Source organism: Copadichromis virginalis, linkage group LG16 (assembly GCF_057382275.1).
Source record: "Copadichromis virginalis isolate Kocher_CV1m ecotype Utaka linkage group LG16, C_Virginalis_male_GT1.1, whole genome shotgun sequence".
Taxonomy (NCBI): domain Eukaryota; kingdom Metazoa; phylum Chordata; class Actinopteri; order Cichliformes; family Cichlidae; genus Copadichromis; species Copadichromis virginalis.
Genome location: NC_140633.1, coordinates 23,447,804 through 23,463,558, shown reverse-complemented (window position 1 = coordinate 23,463,558; position 15,755 = coordinate 23,447,804). Strand labels below are relative to the sequence as shown.

The 15,755-nt window shown below is 39.9% G+C and overlaps 1 protein-coding gene across 10 annotated transcripts in view; it reads left to right on the top strand.

The window, feature by feature from the left end:
* uggt2 (UDP-glucose glycoprotein glucosyltransferase 2) overlaps positions 1-15,755 on the top strand; it is a 43,975-nt gene that overhangs the window by 19,082 nt on the left and 9,138 nt on the right. For 8 of the 10 annotated variants that reach the window (XR_014915488.1, XR_014915487.1, XM_085433907.1 and 5 more), the window contains exons 24-33: positions 716-846; positions 1,183-1,278; positions 1,482-1,584; positions 5,291-5,370; positions 7,769-7,958; positions 8,083-8,241; positions 8,375-8,460; positions 10,981-11,065; positions 12,008-12,090; positions 12,411-12,434. Coding sequence is in view for 8 of the 10 variants with exons in the window: in XM_085433907.1 (XP_085290033.1) it covers positions 716-846; positions 1,183-1,278; positions 1,482-1,584; positions 5,291-5,370; positions 7,769-7,958; positions 8,083-8,241; positions 8,375-8,460; positions 10,981-11,065; positions 12,008-12,090; positions 12,411-12,434 (1,037 nt within the window). In the remaining 2 variants the exon portion in view is untranslated. The remainder of the gene's footprint in view (positions 1-715; positions 847-1,182; positions 1,279-1,481; positions 1,585-5,290; positions 5,371-7,768; positions 7,959-8,082; positions 8,242-8,374; positions 8,461-10,980; positions 11,066-12,007; positions 12,091-12,410; positions 12,435-15,755) is intronic. The other 2 variants (XM_085433908.1, XM_085433912.1) reach the window with 1 other exon arrangement.

Sequence of the window (15,755 nt, the reverse complement as noted above, 5' to 3'; positions counted from 1 at the left end):
GTAACTTGGCAACTAATGATCTAGAAGATGACTTCTTCTTGTAAGAAGTTTCACTGGGATAAGGTTTTTGACTTGAGACTCACCAACTATCAATTTCCTTGTGACTTGAAAAATAGTTACTTTGACAGGCAGCTGATTCTTTAGATGGCTTCTCTTGAATAGAAAACATTTTATTGCCAGTGACAAGAAGCACTGGTGGTGTTGTTTGCTACAGCAGAGAAAGATTCTCCATGCAGCTGCACTTTTGGAGGATTTTTCCCTCTAGTGTTTTCAGAGTGCTTTCTTAGCACTGTCATATCAGCATGTCTATTTCTCAAAGGTCACAAGTGGCAGGCACGGCTGTGTGTGTGTGTGTGTGTGTGTGTGTGTGTGTGTGTGTGTGTGTGTGTGTGCGCACACGTGCTCACTGTACGTGTACAGAGCTGGTGACTGATGTCTCAGCAACAGCAATGCTGACAACCACGGATAAAGAGGCCAGTCTCTGTGATGGCAGTAACAATTAATATTATCTTACTTTGCTCTGCTGCAGTGGTAGGGCTCTTCTCCCAGAATAGAAAAACCAGGCAGCCTCACTGAATACCGTGACTTTAAGTGGATAAAACACTGTGTCACAATCACATTACATTTAACATCCCCTGGGAAAGTTGTACATAATACATGGTGAGATAAGAATGGGAAAAGTCGTGTTCTGACTGTGTTATTTTCCTCATGTTAGATCCTTGGTCCGTTTGAAGAGCAGGAAGAATTCACTGTGGAGGATTTCCACTTGCTGGAAAAGATTACTCTGAGCGGTTCTGCAGAGAAAGTCAAAGCCAGAGTTAAACAGATGGGAATGAAGCCAAAGCAGTATGTTTGTATTTCTTTTTGGCCTACTTGTCTCTTTTAAGTGTCTGTGATAGAAATGTGTGCATCTGTTTAAGCGTTCCCTCTGTGTCACCTTTGCATTAAGTTTGTCTAGAATTATCTGTTAGTGTAGGATTTTCTTTTTTCCTCATGTATCAAATGTTTGAAAGTATTCTGTCATGAAGAAATGTCACTTTCTCAGTTTTAAGGTACAGTAGCCTGATTAAGGCGTGACTCTGCCTATTTAAAGCTTGATATTATATTGCGCAAGGGCTGGTTAACATCTTCACTAACACAAATGCTTTAAAGAAAATGACAAACTGATTTTTTCCCCCTCAGTGCCAGTGACTTAGTTATGAAAGTTGATGCCCTGCTAACTGCAGCCCCCAAAGGAGAAGTCAGAAGAGATGTCCACTTTATCAAAGACACCCACAGGTGGGATTTCTTTTTCCCCTTTGGGATCTGTAGTCTCATTGGAAAGTATTCATGCTCCTTTTTTTGTAATGGGCCTGAAAATTGCAATGCCATCATTTCAAGGAGTGCCAAGCTGCAAGTCTTTTGATTTGCAGTTCTGCTGATTAAGGATTGTATGACGTTGTTTGTTGAATTCGCTCTGGTGTGCTTTTTTTGTTCCTCAGCGTGCTTCATCTCTCTCCACGTGAGAACGAGGTGTTCTATGATGTTGTGGCAATCGTTGACCCCCTCACAAGAGAAGCACAGAAGATTTCCTCCCTTCTGACTGTAAGCTGTAGTGCATTTTTATATTTTTCCCCATTATTCTTTATCATTTTCTGATATAGGAAGAACTTATAAAATCACACCTAAAATCACTTTCAATGTAGGAAGGGTAGAAAGACATGCAGATTGCTGAGGTAAAAAAAATATGATAGACTGTGTCATTTTCAGGATCATACTGGGATCCATTTTAGTCTTTATATTCTTTTATAGACTTTACTTTAAATACAATAATTATTTGTTTATTGGAATTATTGGAAAAAAAATGACAAAGAAAATGTGTATGTGGCATATACATTAATTAATTTGGCCAGAAAGTTTTCACAACATCCATCCAGCCATCCATTCTGTTCCGCTTATCCTTGTCAGGGTTGCTGGAGCTGGAACCCTATGGCAGCTACTCAGCTACCATAGGGTGAGAGGGAGGGTATAGTCTGCCAGTCTGTCGCGGGGCTAAAACATAAACACATACAGCTATTTGTACTCACATTCACATGGGCAATTTAGAATTACCAGTTAAGCTAACCCCACTAACTGCATGTCTATGGACTGTGGGAGGAAGCACGAGTGCCCGGAGAGAACCCACGCAAACATGGGGAGAACATGCAAACTATAGACAGAAAGACCCCGGACAGGTGGTGGAATCGAACTCAGGACCATCAGGGGATTGTACCATCAGGGCCTCCGCCCCTTACTGCCACTTGGGTGGCTGTGGCTTTGGTGGTAGAGCAGATCAGCTACTGATTGGAAGGTTGGTGGTTTGATCCTTGGCTTCCCCAGTCTGCATACCAAATATCCAAGATACTAACCCCAAGTTGCCCTCCGATGCGTTCTTCGGAGTGTGAATGTGTGTGAATGTTGGTTAGTTTGCACTTGAGTCTAGAAGTGCTTGTATGAGTAGGTGTGAATGGGTGAATGAGGCATGTTGTATACTGCGCTTTGAGTACTCCGGGAGACAGTGTTGGGAAGGTTACTTTTAAAATGTATTCTATTACAGAATACAGAATACATGCCCCAAAATGTATTCTGTAACGTATTCCGTTACGTTACTCAATGACAGTAACGTATTCTGAATACTTTGGATTACTTAATATATTATCATGCTTTTTACAACAACGTGAATGTACTATTGCTGTGTGATTTATTACTATTACTGAAGGTCCGCGACTCCGAACTGTAGTAAAGGGACCTCTGACTAATACGGCGGGGTCCCTGTTGGCTCGTAGCCGAAAAATAGCTTTACTTTGTTGTGTGGGTCAACTTTTCTGGCGAGAGACAGAGACAGGCGTTGAAAGGCTGCTCCAACGGAACTTATTGTTTTCGGAGGAAAACACGAACACGGTGTACAGTCGAGTCTTAATAGCTTACTTACAACTGGGCTCGTCAGGCACTCTTCTTGGCTGCAGTGGTTATTATTATATTTACATGCTTCCAGCTCCCGTTTTTCCTCGATGACAACTCGTACCTTTCCACTCCCCTTTTTCTCCCTCCTCGCGCTCACAGACCCATAACGGGTATGGCAGTCCATTCTCCCTGCAACACGGACTACACTGCCCATGATGCTACATTCTTTAGAGCTATGCTTGTAGCATTCTGCCTGTTAGCTTAGCACAACAACAACAACAACAACGAAAAGGCGCTCTCTCACCCAGGAAACACACAGTCGCAGAGAGAGAGAGAGCGTCGCCCTGTAACCATGGCAACCGTAACGCTGCCGCCTGGAACATCAGAACGTAGCTGTCAAACAAAACCGAAACAGTCCTGACCCGCGACAATATGAAACAGGAAAGTACCGCAGTGTAATCCATTTATTTCAACAAAGTAACTGTATTCTGAATACCACCTTTTTAAACGGTAACTGTAACGGAATACAGTTACTCATATTTTGTATTTTAAATACGTAACGGCGGTACATGTATTCCGTTACTCCCCAACACTGCCGGGAGAGTAGAAAAGCGCTATATAAGAATCAGTCCATTTACTTATTAACACACAATGCACAATACACCTGATCCCTATTATGGGTCCTGCAGGTGGTGAGCCCACAGAAGGGCGGACCCAGGTCATCTCTTCGGGCTGCACCAAGCCTAAGCCCCCTCCCTCCACACACACACACACACACACACACACACACACACACACACACACACACACACACAACATAACATACAGGAACCTCGTAGGTGCCGATTAATGGAGGGGAAAATTACGTGGTGCTGTTGGCTGGTGGTGGCCTACAGCTCGCACTGTAGCAGTGCACAGCACAGTGTGACGCATTGGGAATGAGAATTAGCTCTTCCAAGTCTGAGACAATGGTTCTCAGAAGGAAAAGGGTGAAGTGCCTACTCCACATCAGAGACGAGTTGCTGCTCCAAGTGGAGGAGATGAAGTATTTCGGGGTCTTGTTCATGAGTGAGGAAAGAGGGGAGTGGGAGTGGGAGACTGACAGATGGATTGGTGCAGTATCTACAGTGATGCGAATGCTGTATCAATCCTTTGTGATCACTTGTAGTGAAGGGAGAGCTGAGTGTAAAAGCGAAGTAGTCAATTTATGGGTTGATCTACATTCTTACATTCTTACCCTTACCTATGCTCATAGGCTCTGGGTAATGACTGAAAGAATTAAATCATGGACACAAGCAGTAGGAATGAATTTTCTCTGAAGGGTGGTTGTGCTCTTGTAGACAGGGGAAAGATTAATTCTTTCGTGAGGGACTGAGAGTAGAGCTGCTCTTTCTCCACGTCAAAAGGAGCCAGTTGAGGATTTGGTACCCGATGAAGTGTTTAAGAAATGTCCTACCAGGAGAAGGCCCTAAGTAGACCCAGGACTCGCTGGAGAGATTATGTCTCTTCTTGGGAATGCACCTGGATGAGTAGGGGACAGGTGGGAATAGGGATGTCTGGACTTCTGTAATTCTCTAACTGCTGTGCCTGGGACCTGGCCCTGGATAAGCAATAGAAAATGGATGGACGGAAGGAAGGATGGTTGGATGGATGAAAATGTATTTGCCCCCTTTCTTATTTTATTGTCTATTTGTCACATTTATGTATTTGATATTCACAAATTGTAATGTTAATGAATGAAATGATCGTCATTTAAAAAACTGCATTTTATATTTGCTTAAAATATCTAAGTAATATAATTTATTAAAGGGAAAAAGCTATCCAAACCTACCTGGCTCTGTGTGGAAAAAAGAAATGACCTCCACCCTTTTCCCTAAATAAATGTAAAATTGCATTTTAAACTAACCCTGGGTGTCTTTGTCTAATATTTAAAAAAAAAGAAAGAAATGAGTAAGGGGACAGATACTTTTTCACAGCACTGTAGTACAAATACAACATGTCAGATACTGAACTTGAGAAAAGTTTGTATTCATCTTTGTATTATTTTCAGTTGACTTGAAAATCATTGCATTGTAATTGAACTGAGATTTACTCAAACTTTCATATCTTGCAAATGCAATTGTACTATATTTAATATAATATTTTTTATAGATATAATTATATAAGATATTTTTCTTTAACTGAAAAAATAATTTTTGAAACGTATGTAAGGATATCTATGCTTTCCCATTGAAGAACTTTTAAAAGTTCAATATAATAAGTAACTAGTAAGAAAACGGCTCACGTGTGTTTTAACACATTTCAGCCACTTTAAGTTGTACTTGTTTCTTGATTTTTAACTGGGTCATATTTTCTGTGAATCCTGCAGGTGCTCAGTCAAGTGGTCAATGTGAGACTGCAGGTGTTTATGAACTGCAGGGCCAAGTTATCTGAGATGCCTCTCAAGAGGTAAGATCTAGCTCCAACAGTAATTAAATTTTCCTGTTTGGCTTGTTTGTGTATCCTCTTACTGCTGCAGACTTAGCATCTCTAACTTGAACCGTCCTTTATACTGCACAGATGCAATCTGCTTAATAATAGTACCTTATTGCTTTGGGCCTCCACTTGCATCTCTGGGCAAATTGCTTACAACCTTCATTGTTGCAGTTCAAACCATGCAGTGAAAACAATAGTAGTAATAAAAAAAAAAGCAAATTAAAGGTTGAAACTGTTCATCAGCATTCAGCTCAGATGTGGTGTGGGCTTTTATTTATTTATTTTTGTGAAAAAGAAAGATGACCAAAACCAAAAATCCTTCAAGAATTAAATCTTCACTTTCCAGGGAAGATTTTCATAATGACTTGAATTGACCAGACATAGTACCAGTATAATTAAGGATATGTCCCTCCACAAGTCACTGGCACATCTACTCTCTTCAACCCATCCACTCCATATCCTCCCAACTGACAACTTGCCTGTATTTGATGTAACTGACGACTTGCTACATTTATATCAAGTAGCCAATAAAAGTACATTATATGATCTAAGTAAACTAAATGTCTACAATCAACCTGCAGTATTAATCCTCTAATAGTTCAGCATATAACAACAAAGACATGTATCATAGTATTTACCTTTGTGGGAAAGGTGTTTTGTGTTTTGCTTTCTTTATATGGAATTTTCACTTTCTGCCTGACTAAATGTGAGCTCATGGGTGAAGGACAGACTCTAAAAAACAACAAACAGGATCACCCAGCCACACATTGTTGTTGGCGTTGCTGGAGATCTGTGGTTTGTGGAAACAGTACCCTTTTAAGAAAGAAATGTCCTAAAATATTATATATCATTAAATACTCTCGCTAGAAAAATCTGAAAGTGGACTAATTTTATACTATTATTTATTTATTTTTTAATCTTTTTTTTAACGCAAAGTATCTACTTCGTTTTACTTTTTAGAGCCACAGGCTTGGTAATCTTACAGCTCGCCCCTGGAGATACTGCTGATGGTGGGAACACATGAATCCTGCTCTATGTCACTGGATTCATTTTAGTCAGTAGTGTACTTCTCATAGCAGTGAGACTGCCGCAGTGACCACAGGGCTGCTCATCTTCTTTCTCTCACTTTTCGTCTTGTGGGGAATTGGCCATCTCACAAATTGGAACCAATCAAATGAGCACTCTGTGTTTCTTGTAGTGTGCTTGGTTTTACCTCCTTAACTTTAACTTTCTCTACTGCTCCCATCTCACTCTGGAGTCACCACATTGCTGCTGTAGTTGGTAATAACTTCTGAGAATTCTCATTCTAAATAAGAAATGTGTTATAGGCATTGCGAATTAAAAGAATTAGCATTGGTAATGTTTATCTGCCACGTTATTTACACTCATTACAAGTCTTCTGTGTCAGAGGGCACACTGAAGAAAAACAATTAGCATAAAGATTAGCCTGGAGCTAGCCTCTGCACCAATTGTAATGATGGAGAAAGAGAAGTTTCCAGGTACACAGAGTGCAGCACGTAGTTCTGTTATTGGTTGAGCAGGAACACTGGCAGTAATAGAATTAGATTCCTCACTTTGAAGAAATTGTATATACCCAGCTGTCACAACAGGGCCCATCTCTCGTGTCACAGAAAGAAGACTATTGCACAACATGTCATCATTTCAGTGCTTGCTGAAGAGGACAATGAGTTTTTGGATGGAATTTTTATCTCGGTCCAGTGGAAAAAGGTTCGGTCTTTTATTTGTTGCATATTATAGGTCATCCAATGATAATCAGTGAATCCTTCCCACCTGACCCACTCTGAATCATTTCTCTTAAATACCTCTAGTATATTTAATTACCTTGATACCTAAAAGTAGATTAAAAAAAGTAAACCTTTACTATGCTGCAACTTGTTTTAACCAGCCACTTATTCAACATATCTAGTGAATTATTCAATAACAGATAAAGCATCCAGGGTACCAGTGCTTGATTCTGTTACTCGATGTCGTAGACGTTAAATTGGTTTCATTTTTGATCTTGAAACTATGACACATCTCAGGATATTTATGCTCAAACTTACTTATAGATAATTGTTCTGGCTTTAGGTTGTGACACTTGGAGTGTGTGTAAAAAAAAAAAAAGATCTTGTTGTGTGTTTTAACAGAGCTGTACTTTTAGGCTTGGAAATGCCATGTAGCTGTCTCATATACTAAGTTATGAGGACTAAAAGGTTTTGGAAAAAGGACTTGTGAAATTACAAGATGCTCATAATAGGCTGAAATATTTGTACAGAAAAAAATAAGCTGATCTTGAGGTCAGTTTATTTATTTTTTTGTTGAACTGAAATTTATGGAATGGCCCTTAACTTGATTTTGCTTGTCTTCACAGTTTTTACCGCTTTGTTTTGGAGCCGGATGTTATTTTCTTGGCCAATGACACCGTGTCTCCAGGGCCAGTTGCCCGCTTCATGGAGCTCCCAGAAACTCCGCTCCTCACTCTTAATATGATCACACCTGAGAGCTGGATGGTGCAGGCAGTCCGGAGCCCGTATGACTTGGATAACATCCATTTGCAGGAGGTATTGTAATGCTGACTCATTACTACCCAGTGATCTCATCATTCTCACATTTAGGTAGCGCCAAAGTGCTTCCCCCCCATCTATTTTAGTGCTCTGTAATTTGTTTTTGTTTTTTTCTTTCCAGGTGAACAGGGTTGTGGCAGCAGAATTTGAACTGGAGCACCTCTTGCTAGAGGGCCACTGCTTTGACCTGTCAACTGGCCAGCCTCCTCGTGGACTTCAATTTACGCTGGGCATGAGCCGAGACCCACTCATGTATGACACCATTGTCATGGCTAACCTGGTCAGCAACCTTTTATACTACAACCCAAATTTTCTTGCACTGTGTTAAGTCCAGAAGCATAGCTTCTTTGCACTAGGATTGAGAATGAATCATATTTTAATTGCCATTACTAAGGCCATTTCCACCAAAACAGGGATACTTCCAGCTGAAAGCAAATCCTGGAGCCTGGATCCTAAGATTACGTAAAGGGAGATCAGAAGAAATCTATCAAATCCTAACGTGAGTTCTTCTCTGTTTTTATTTCTTCATCATCAGTTAAGCAGGTAACAGTCAACATGCCGTCAAAGGAGCTCTCAAAAAAGCCCAGATGATTCCAGGGTCCTATTTGTGACGAATGATAAATCTTCACAATATCCTACTGCGTGCTGCACTCCACAATGCAGGTCATTGTAGTCTACCACAATAAGGAGAGTACTGGAGAGTAAAGGTTAAAACCAGGTTTAAAACTTACTGCAAGTTCAGTGGAGCAGTATTTGTTTGACAATAGCAGAGTCAGTCACCTGTTCTCAGCTCAGCCCAAACTACATCTCACTCACAAAACTAAGAAAAAAGGACCAGATTTATTCGTGTTTATGTTCATTTGTACAATTTCTAAACATCCTATGCCTATCTTGTCTGGTGGGTACAGAGCCACAAGCATGAAAGCTGTTTGGAAGTCCTGATATTTCTAGATAGACCTAAGTTATCTAAGTAAATAAGTCGTGTTTATTGGGCACCTTTATCCATAGCTCAACATCAAAGTTGCTTTCAGCTAACTCTCCATTTCATTCTGGTAGCTATGAAACCCATCACTATGGCAACGTGGACCACTGCTGACATTGTAGCAATGCAAGGTTTTGATGAGTGCTCAGAGTTCTGCTCAGCATTGAGCTGAGAGAGACAGGTAGGAGGAAAGGGTTGCTATTAAAGAGAAGACAGAGTAGAGAGATGATTCAGCTGGTCACCTGCCATGGCATCTACCTCAGACAACAGAATATCAGCAGCAGAATGTGTTTTAGTTGGGTTGGCGTAGGAGTCAAAGGCTCCACATACTAAAGTGAGCGAGCTGTGGTTGTCTAATTTTCCTGGATAAATAAAAACATTACTTTGCTTTGGTTTGTTGGATAAATATCTAGCAAATGCAGCTTTTTCAGTCCTTGCACTCTTTGAATTCTGCACTTGAAATGTGCTTTTTGAACTTTTCAGTTTGATCTAAAATAAATCAAATTCTTCTTTTTTCAAGGGAACCTCTTTTTACTTCGTAACATAACAAAGCGGCACTGCCTTACAGCAAAGTGGTGGTAATCCCAACTGTGTATGCGAGTCTGTATGGGCATTTCTAGTGCGCTGGTCCAGATGTCCCTACAATCACAGATACTTTTCTCTCTGGCTATCCTCACATAAGATTTAGGACACATACAGCCCTCGGTTCTTCTCGAATCATTTCAGACAACCAAGATTTATCCCCCAATCCTCCAGGTGAAGCTAAGAGGTGATGTCATTTTTCACCTTGGCAGTGTCATTATTCTTGTGGTTAGCGGCACTCTGCTCTGGTTAGGTGGCCGATCAGAGCCTAGTGGGAGTGTCTGCGCTCTCCAGTCCCAGAGTGTGAATTTTCCTCTTCCACCCGTGCTGCCAAGACACCTCGCTCTGACAGCGATGAATGAGATGGCCAGCTCTCCTCTTCTCAGAGCAGGGATACAGATTGATCTCTCGTGCTTTCTAAAACAAGCCCTAAAGACTGACTTGCACCGTTGACAGCAGAAGGGGCAAAATACAAGAAGCACTTGAGCACGAGCGGTGGAGGGGTGCATTGGCTCCAATGAGAGAGGGGCATTTATCATAGTGATAAGGTTAGATTTTTGCCTTTAGTAAGCATTGAGGTTGTAATGGCTTGTAGTGCATCATGGCCTATTGCTCATCTCCGCCTGAAGTTTGCTCTCTGGTGTTTCACCATTAGGCCCAGCAGATTCTGCCTGCCAAAACACATTCTGTGCTGGGAAAATCAGTCCTAAAACAATTACATTGAAAGGCTGTTTTACGGAATCAATACTGCACAGACTTTCTCATTAAATCTACGAGTATATAGAGCAAGGCTGGGAAGTAGTGATGGGTAAAATAATGGTAAGGTGATTCTTAATGATGATGGAGGGTAATGAATATGGTCAGAGTGTGACCCTGGCAGCTGTCCCACTATTTGCTTTTAAGTGTGTGCTCACACTGTCGGTCCATTAGCAGCTGTTGTCTCCTTCATGTGTTATTTCCATGGATGAAGCATGTAAAGCAGTCTCTGCCACTGATCACATGTATTTCCCTTTAATGTTTGCAACAGAGACACTGCAGGTCGTAGACTGATTGCGTTACTTGAAATATTAGCTCTGGTGTTCTAATGTTCTTTGAACACAAAATCAGCGAAAAACAAATGCTTTAAATGTATTTCTGTCTATTTGAGTTTCACATTTTTCAGCTTAGCAAAACTTCTAGATTATAAGCTTGAATGATCAATTTGCAGTAGCAGTGTTAAAAACAGGGATTTAAATCCTAGGAACATTAATTTTATTGTTCTTATTTAAACACGTTTATTAATTTGCCTAACAGAGACTTGACTTATGACTGCTGATGAATGTATGTCTGTTTCTACGTTAAAGTCTAAATTCTTTACATGTATATCTGTGAGCTGCAGATTGTTTGACAAATAAAAAAAGTATTAAAACTCTCAGTAACAATTAGCATTTTCTCACTCTCTATCCACTTTTTCAGGCACGATGGAACTGATTCACCTGCAGATGCCGGTGATGTTATAGTTGTGCTGAACAGTTTCCATAGTAAGATCATCAAAGTCAGGGTGAGTGTGTTTCCTGTTGGATGTGCTACTGTAAATGTCACACTGAAAATGCTTTTCTTCAGTTTTCTATGATATACGGATCACAAATGAATGGTGTGAAGACAACTTAACACAATCCAAGCTAAAATACACTGGACAAAAGTCTTGAGCCACCTCTTACTTCTTTATATTTTGCTTCCAATGAGTCAGACTTTTAAATGGTCTAAGCAGGGTGCTCTTAAAAAAAGTTGAGGAAACTTGACAATTGAATTAAAAAGAAAAAGTGACAGGATCACAGAGATGCATCTGGTCCCATAATCATAATAACAGTTTGCCTCAAGGCACTGTTGTTGTACCGTCTGGTTTTGGTCCACCACGCAGTACCATCTGGAAAGAATATGATTGGCAACAGCTTCATTTCTCAGCATGACAATGAGCAACAAACACACTGCCAATGAAGTAAAAACATACCTGGGCAAAACACAGTGGAACACTATCAGTCATGGATTGGCCTCCTGACAGCCCTGAGTCTTATTGAAGCAGTGTGGGATCATCTTCAGAGAGAATGGAAAATAAAAAGACAGCCAACATACAAAGAAGAGCTTTTAATTTCCTTCAAAGAGCTTGGAGAACTATTCCTGAAGACTACTTAAAGAAATTACAAGAAAGCTTGCCTGAGAGAGTTCCCGCTGTGTTGAAGAATAAAGGTGGTCATGCCAAATATTGACTTTCAAGCCTGTTAAAATTGTACAAATATTTCCAATGTATGTATGCACATTTTTTAAGTCCCTGCAGCTATTTCTCATTTTTCTCACCAAATATAAAGAAATTAGAGCTGGAAGTTTTCTAAGATGTGCCTAGGATTGACTGATTACAAATTAATGGTGTCAAAACAATTTTACATAACCCATGCTAAAATATTTTCCAGTATTGTTTTATTTTCTGTGTATTTTATATTTATAGGTGCAGAAAAAGGCAGACAAGCTTGGCGAAGATCTTTTAAGTGAAGCTAGTGAAAGCAAAGGCATATGGGAATCCATAGCAAGGTGCGTAATCTCTTCAAATACAGCTTATATTTGGTTGGCTTTAGGTTTAAAGCCCTTCTCCAGCTGACAGGCAGTAACAGCTGTGAGCTCATTGATGGATTGATAGATGTGCTGATGCGCCTTCCATTTGTCAATTATACATTGCGGTTTCAGGAGATCTTACTCCTCCCCTGGATCCAGACTGCAATATTATGCTGTAAGATCTAGTCTTGCAAAAAATATGTGCTTCTGTAGGTATGTGTGTGCATTTGTGTGTTTTCCTCCCAAATCCTTCCTAACTGTGTGATCCTGTCTCCTCACTTAATGCTTGCTGTGTGAAGTGTTTGGAGCACATTTGAGAAAAGGTAGGCAGTTTTGCTGCAAACCATTTAACACCTAATACCTCTCGTCATACTCATTAGCATGCAGTGTTTATTGGTCGCTTTTAGTGCTCTCATAAGTATTGTAATGAATGGGAATCAGTCGTGATATTCTATTCTAATGGTAATAGTGTAGAAAGGATTTTTTTCTTCTTTTTTTTTGCATTTGTTTATTCATGTGATGATTTTTTTTTCTACGATTTCAGCAAGTCGTGAGGTAATTTGCAGCCTGTATTCATGCGTAAGGTCAACTTTTTTTTTATTGTGTTCACTTGCATATATCTGCACACACACAGCATTAAGCTGTATTGTTCAGAATCAGAAATAATAGTCATAAACAGTGCTACGGGATTCATCACAAATCCTGTTTTGCTGACATAAGTAACATAAAGTAGGAGTGTTTAGCTTGATTTTTTTTCCCTTGTTCTGGGAATATGTATGTCACCTGTCTGCTGGAACAGAGCAGAAGAGCAGTACCCAGTGCTTTCATATTTCATGTTGGATGGTATTTCACTATGTTTAGCCTACTTCAGCCTCTGATTGAAGCACTGGAGAAGATGTTATATGGGGACTGAAGTTCAGCTGGTGCACTTTAAGCAGGTGGTTAAACCCTGACAGAGTTTGGTAGAAAGAAACAGCTTGTCTGATGTCATCGTTTGTGATCTTTTGTTATTGAGTTTTTGTGCTCTAGCATCAGACTAAATGAGACTCATTAATGATTTATCTTGTGATGACCTTATACCTGCTGCTATACTTAAAAAATAGAGTGAATTAATGAGTGGAGAAGCTCTCCTACTGAAAGACAATAGGAGTGAGGGGAAGTTTTTTCAGCTTTGTTGCTTAAGTGGACTTCTTCGCCACAGTGCTGGATCTGTTATGCCTGGAACCTCACATTCAGTAGTGTGCTGTATTTGCTATTGGATTGTATAGTGCTTATCAGGTCTAGATATTATTTGTGGGCCCTATATCCTGGGGTGTTTTTGTATTATGAAGTGTAGCTAAATGTTACCATAAAAAAGTACTTGCAGTCAGAGTTATAACTGAAGTACCAATAAATGATCTAGCATGTCCTTGATGTGCTGGCAGAGGTGCTTGGAGAAGGATCACTGCTGCTAAATAATGAAGCAAATTGAACTGGATGGATTCTTAAGACCATTTCTAACTTAGTTGCATTTATTATCTCATGATAGGCTTATATTTAAATAATGACAATACCCATGCCATTAAAATGTTACATAAAATGCTTAATAAGATGGTTGCTAGGGGGGGAAATCTCCCTTAAGTGGCTGTAATGTATATATCTAAAATTAAAATTCAGTTGCATTTGTAGACGAGAGTGTTTTCTTTCCTCCTTTCAAAACTAGGACAGGCAAGTCTCGAGTCTGTTAGAAGCCTGTTGTCCATAAGAGAGGATATCTCTTCTCATTAACATCCTGCAGAGCAAAGAGTAGAAAAAACAACTGTCTGAAACTGAGGATTAAGAGCCAGCGTGAAGCCTCAAGTTTTGGCTCACATGAATTAATTGTACACATACTGAAGTGGTCATTTGACACTTTTAAACATGTTTAATGTGAATTTCCACCATTATAACAATAAACAGTCGAGTCCTTTACTATTTGGATAGTAACACTATTTTTTTCTTTTGTAATCTTGCCTCATACGTCACCATTATAAAATAAAGATGTGACTGAAGTGCAGTTCTTCTATATTCATTCAAGAGGTATGGGAAAAATCTTGCATTAACTGTTTAAAAATTAAAGCTTTTTTATGCATAGTACTTCATTTTGGAGGGCAATCGACTTAGGAGCAGTTAAACTGTCAAGTGAGGCCATTTATCACAATATTCAAAACTTAATTTAAAATCTGGAGTTGATTCAAAGTGTTGAGCTTGTATTTATTAGCTATTCAGTAGAACTCTTGATAGAAAGTCCAGAGAGAAAAGTATCTTCACAACATCTAACCAAATCAAGTAGTAGAATCAAGAGACACCTTCATGAATGCAAATACAGAGGCCTGACAAGAAGGTTGTAAACCACTGGCTGTGCTAAAGAGCAGGAAGGCCAGATGAAGGAAACAGAACAGTACGGAGAAGGAGGAAAGCAGCATGCCAAACACCAGATACCACATTATCTGTCAAACATGGTGGAGGCAATGCTTTGGCATAAGTATGTGTGGCTGCCAGTGGAATAGAGTCACTAGTGTTTATGCATGATGATAGAATTCTAAAGTGTACAGACTCTACTCTCTGCTTGGATTCAGCAAATTGCTGCAAAACTTATCACTCATTGCTTTGTAGTAGGGCTGCACGATTTTGCATAAAATAAGAATCACGATTTTTTGGCTTAGAATTGAGATCACGATTCTCTCACGATTTTCTTTTCCAATATAAATATTTATTGCACTTATTAACTGCACATCAACTTCGTAACAGTTGAAACTGAACATAAAAACAGCAAATGTCTCACGTTTTGTTGTTGCTGCAAAATGTTGTACTGCTTGAAATTCCGTCTCCACCGTTGCTCGACACTGCGTGTATCGAGCAGGTAGTGCAACAATAGAAAAATAGTTGCGGGACGGCACTGTGTAGTGTTTGTCTAGGGTGTTGATCATTTTTCTAAATCCCTCGTTTTGCACAGTGTTGATGGGAGCCATATCTTTGGTCAGGTGATAAGTGATAGCCTCCGTAATTTCTTTGTGCCTGCGGGAGTTCGACGTCTATAGGGAAGCGCTGTATAAGGTTCCCGTTATTGATGTTTGGGTGGTTGACCGGGACGGATTTTCTCCTGTCACTTTCTCGTCATCCCTGACGTGCTCTCCGTTGTTTTTTCCCTGCTAATTTTAGCATCACATGGCACAGCTTCTGTATCACGTGGTATAAGGCTCCGCCCTTTTCATTTGTTGAGCAGGAAGAGTGAGCGCTTGTTTTCATGCAGATTACGTCCCGGATCAAAATGCGGTACAATCGTCGTCGTCGTCTTTTTTTTTCTTTTTTTCTTTTTTAAATCGTTGTCATTTGGAAATGAGATCGCACATAAGTATGAATCGAGATCGCGGTTTTCTAACGATTAATCATGCAGCCCTACTTTGTAGTATAAATTGGTAATGACTGTTATCACCACAAAAGCAACCCAAGAATTTCTTAAGGCAAAGAAATTGGATATTCTTTAATGGCCAGGTCAGTCACCTGTCTCAGCCCAGTGGAACAGCTTTTCAGTTACTGAAGTCAGACCCACAAACAAGAAGCAGCTGAGGACAGCTATTTGATAGCTCAGATATTACAAAGTTAAAATCCCAAGATTTCATCAA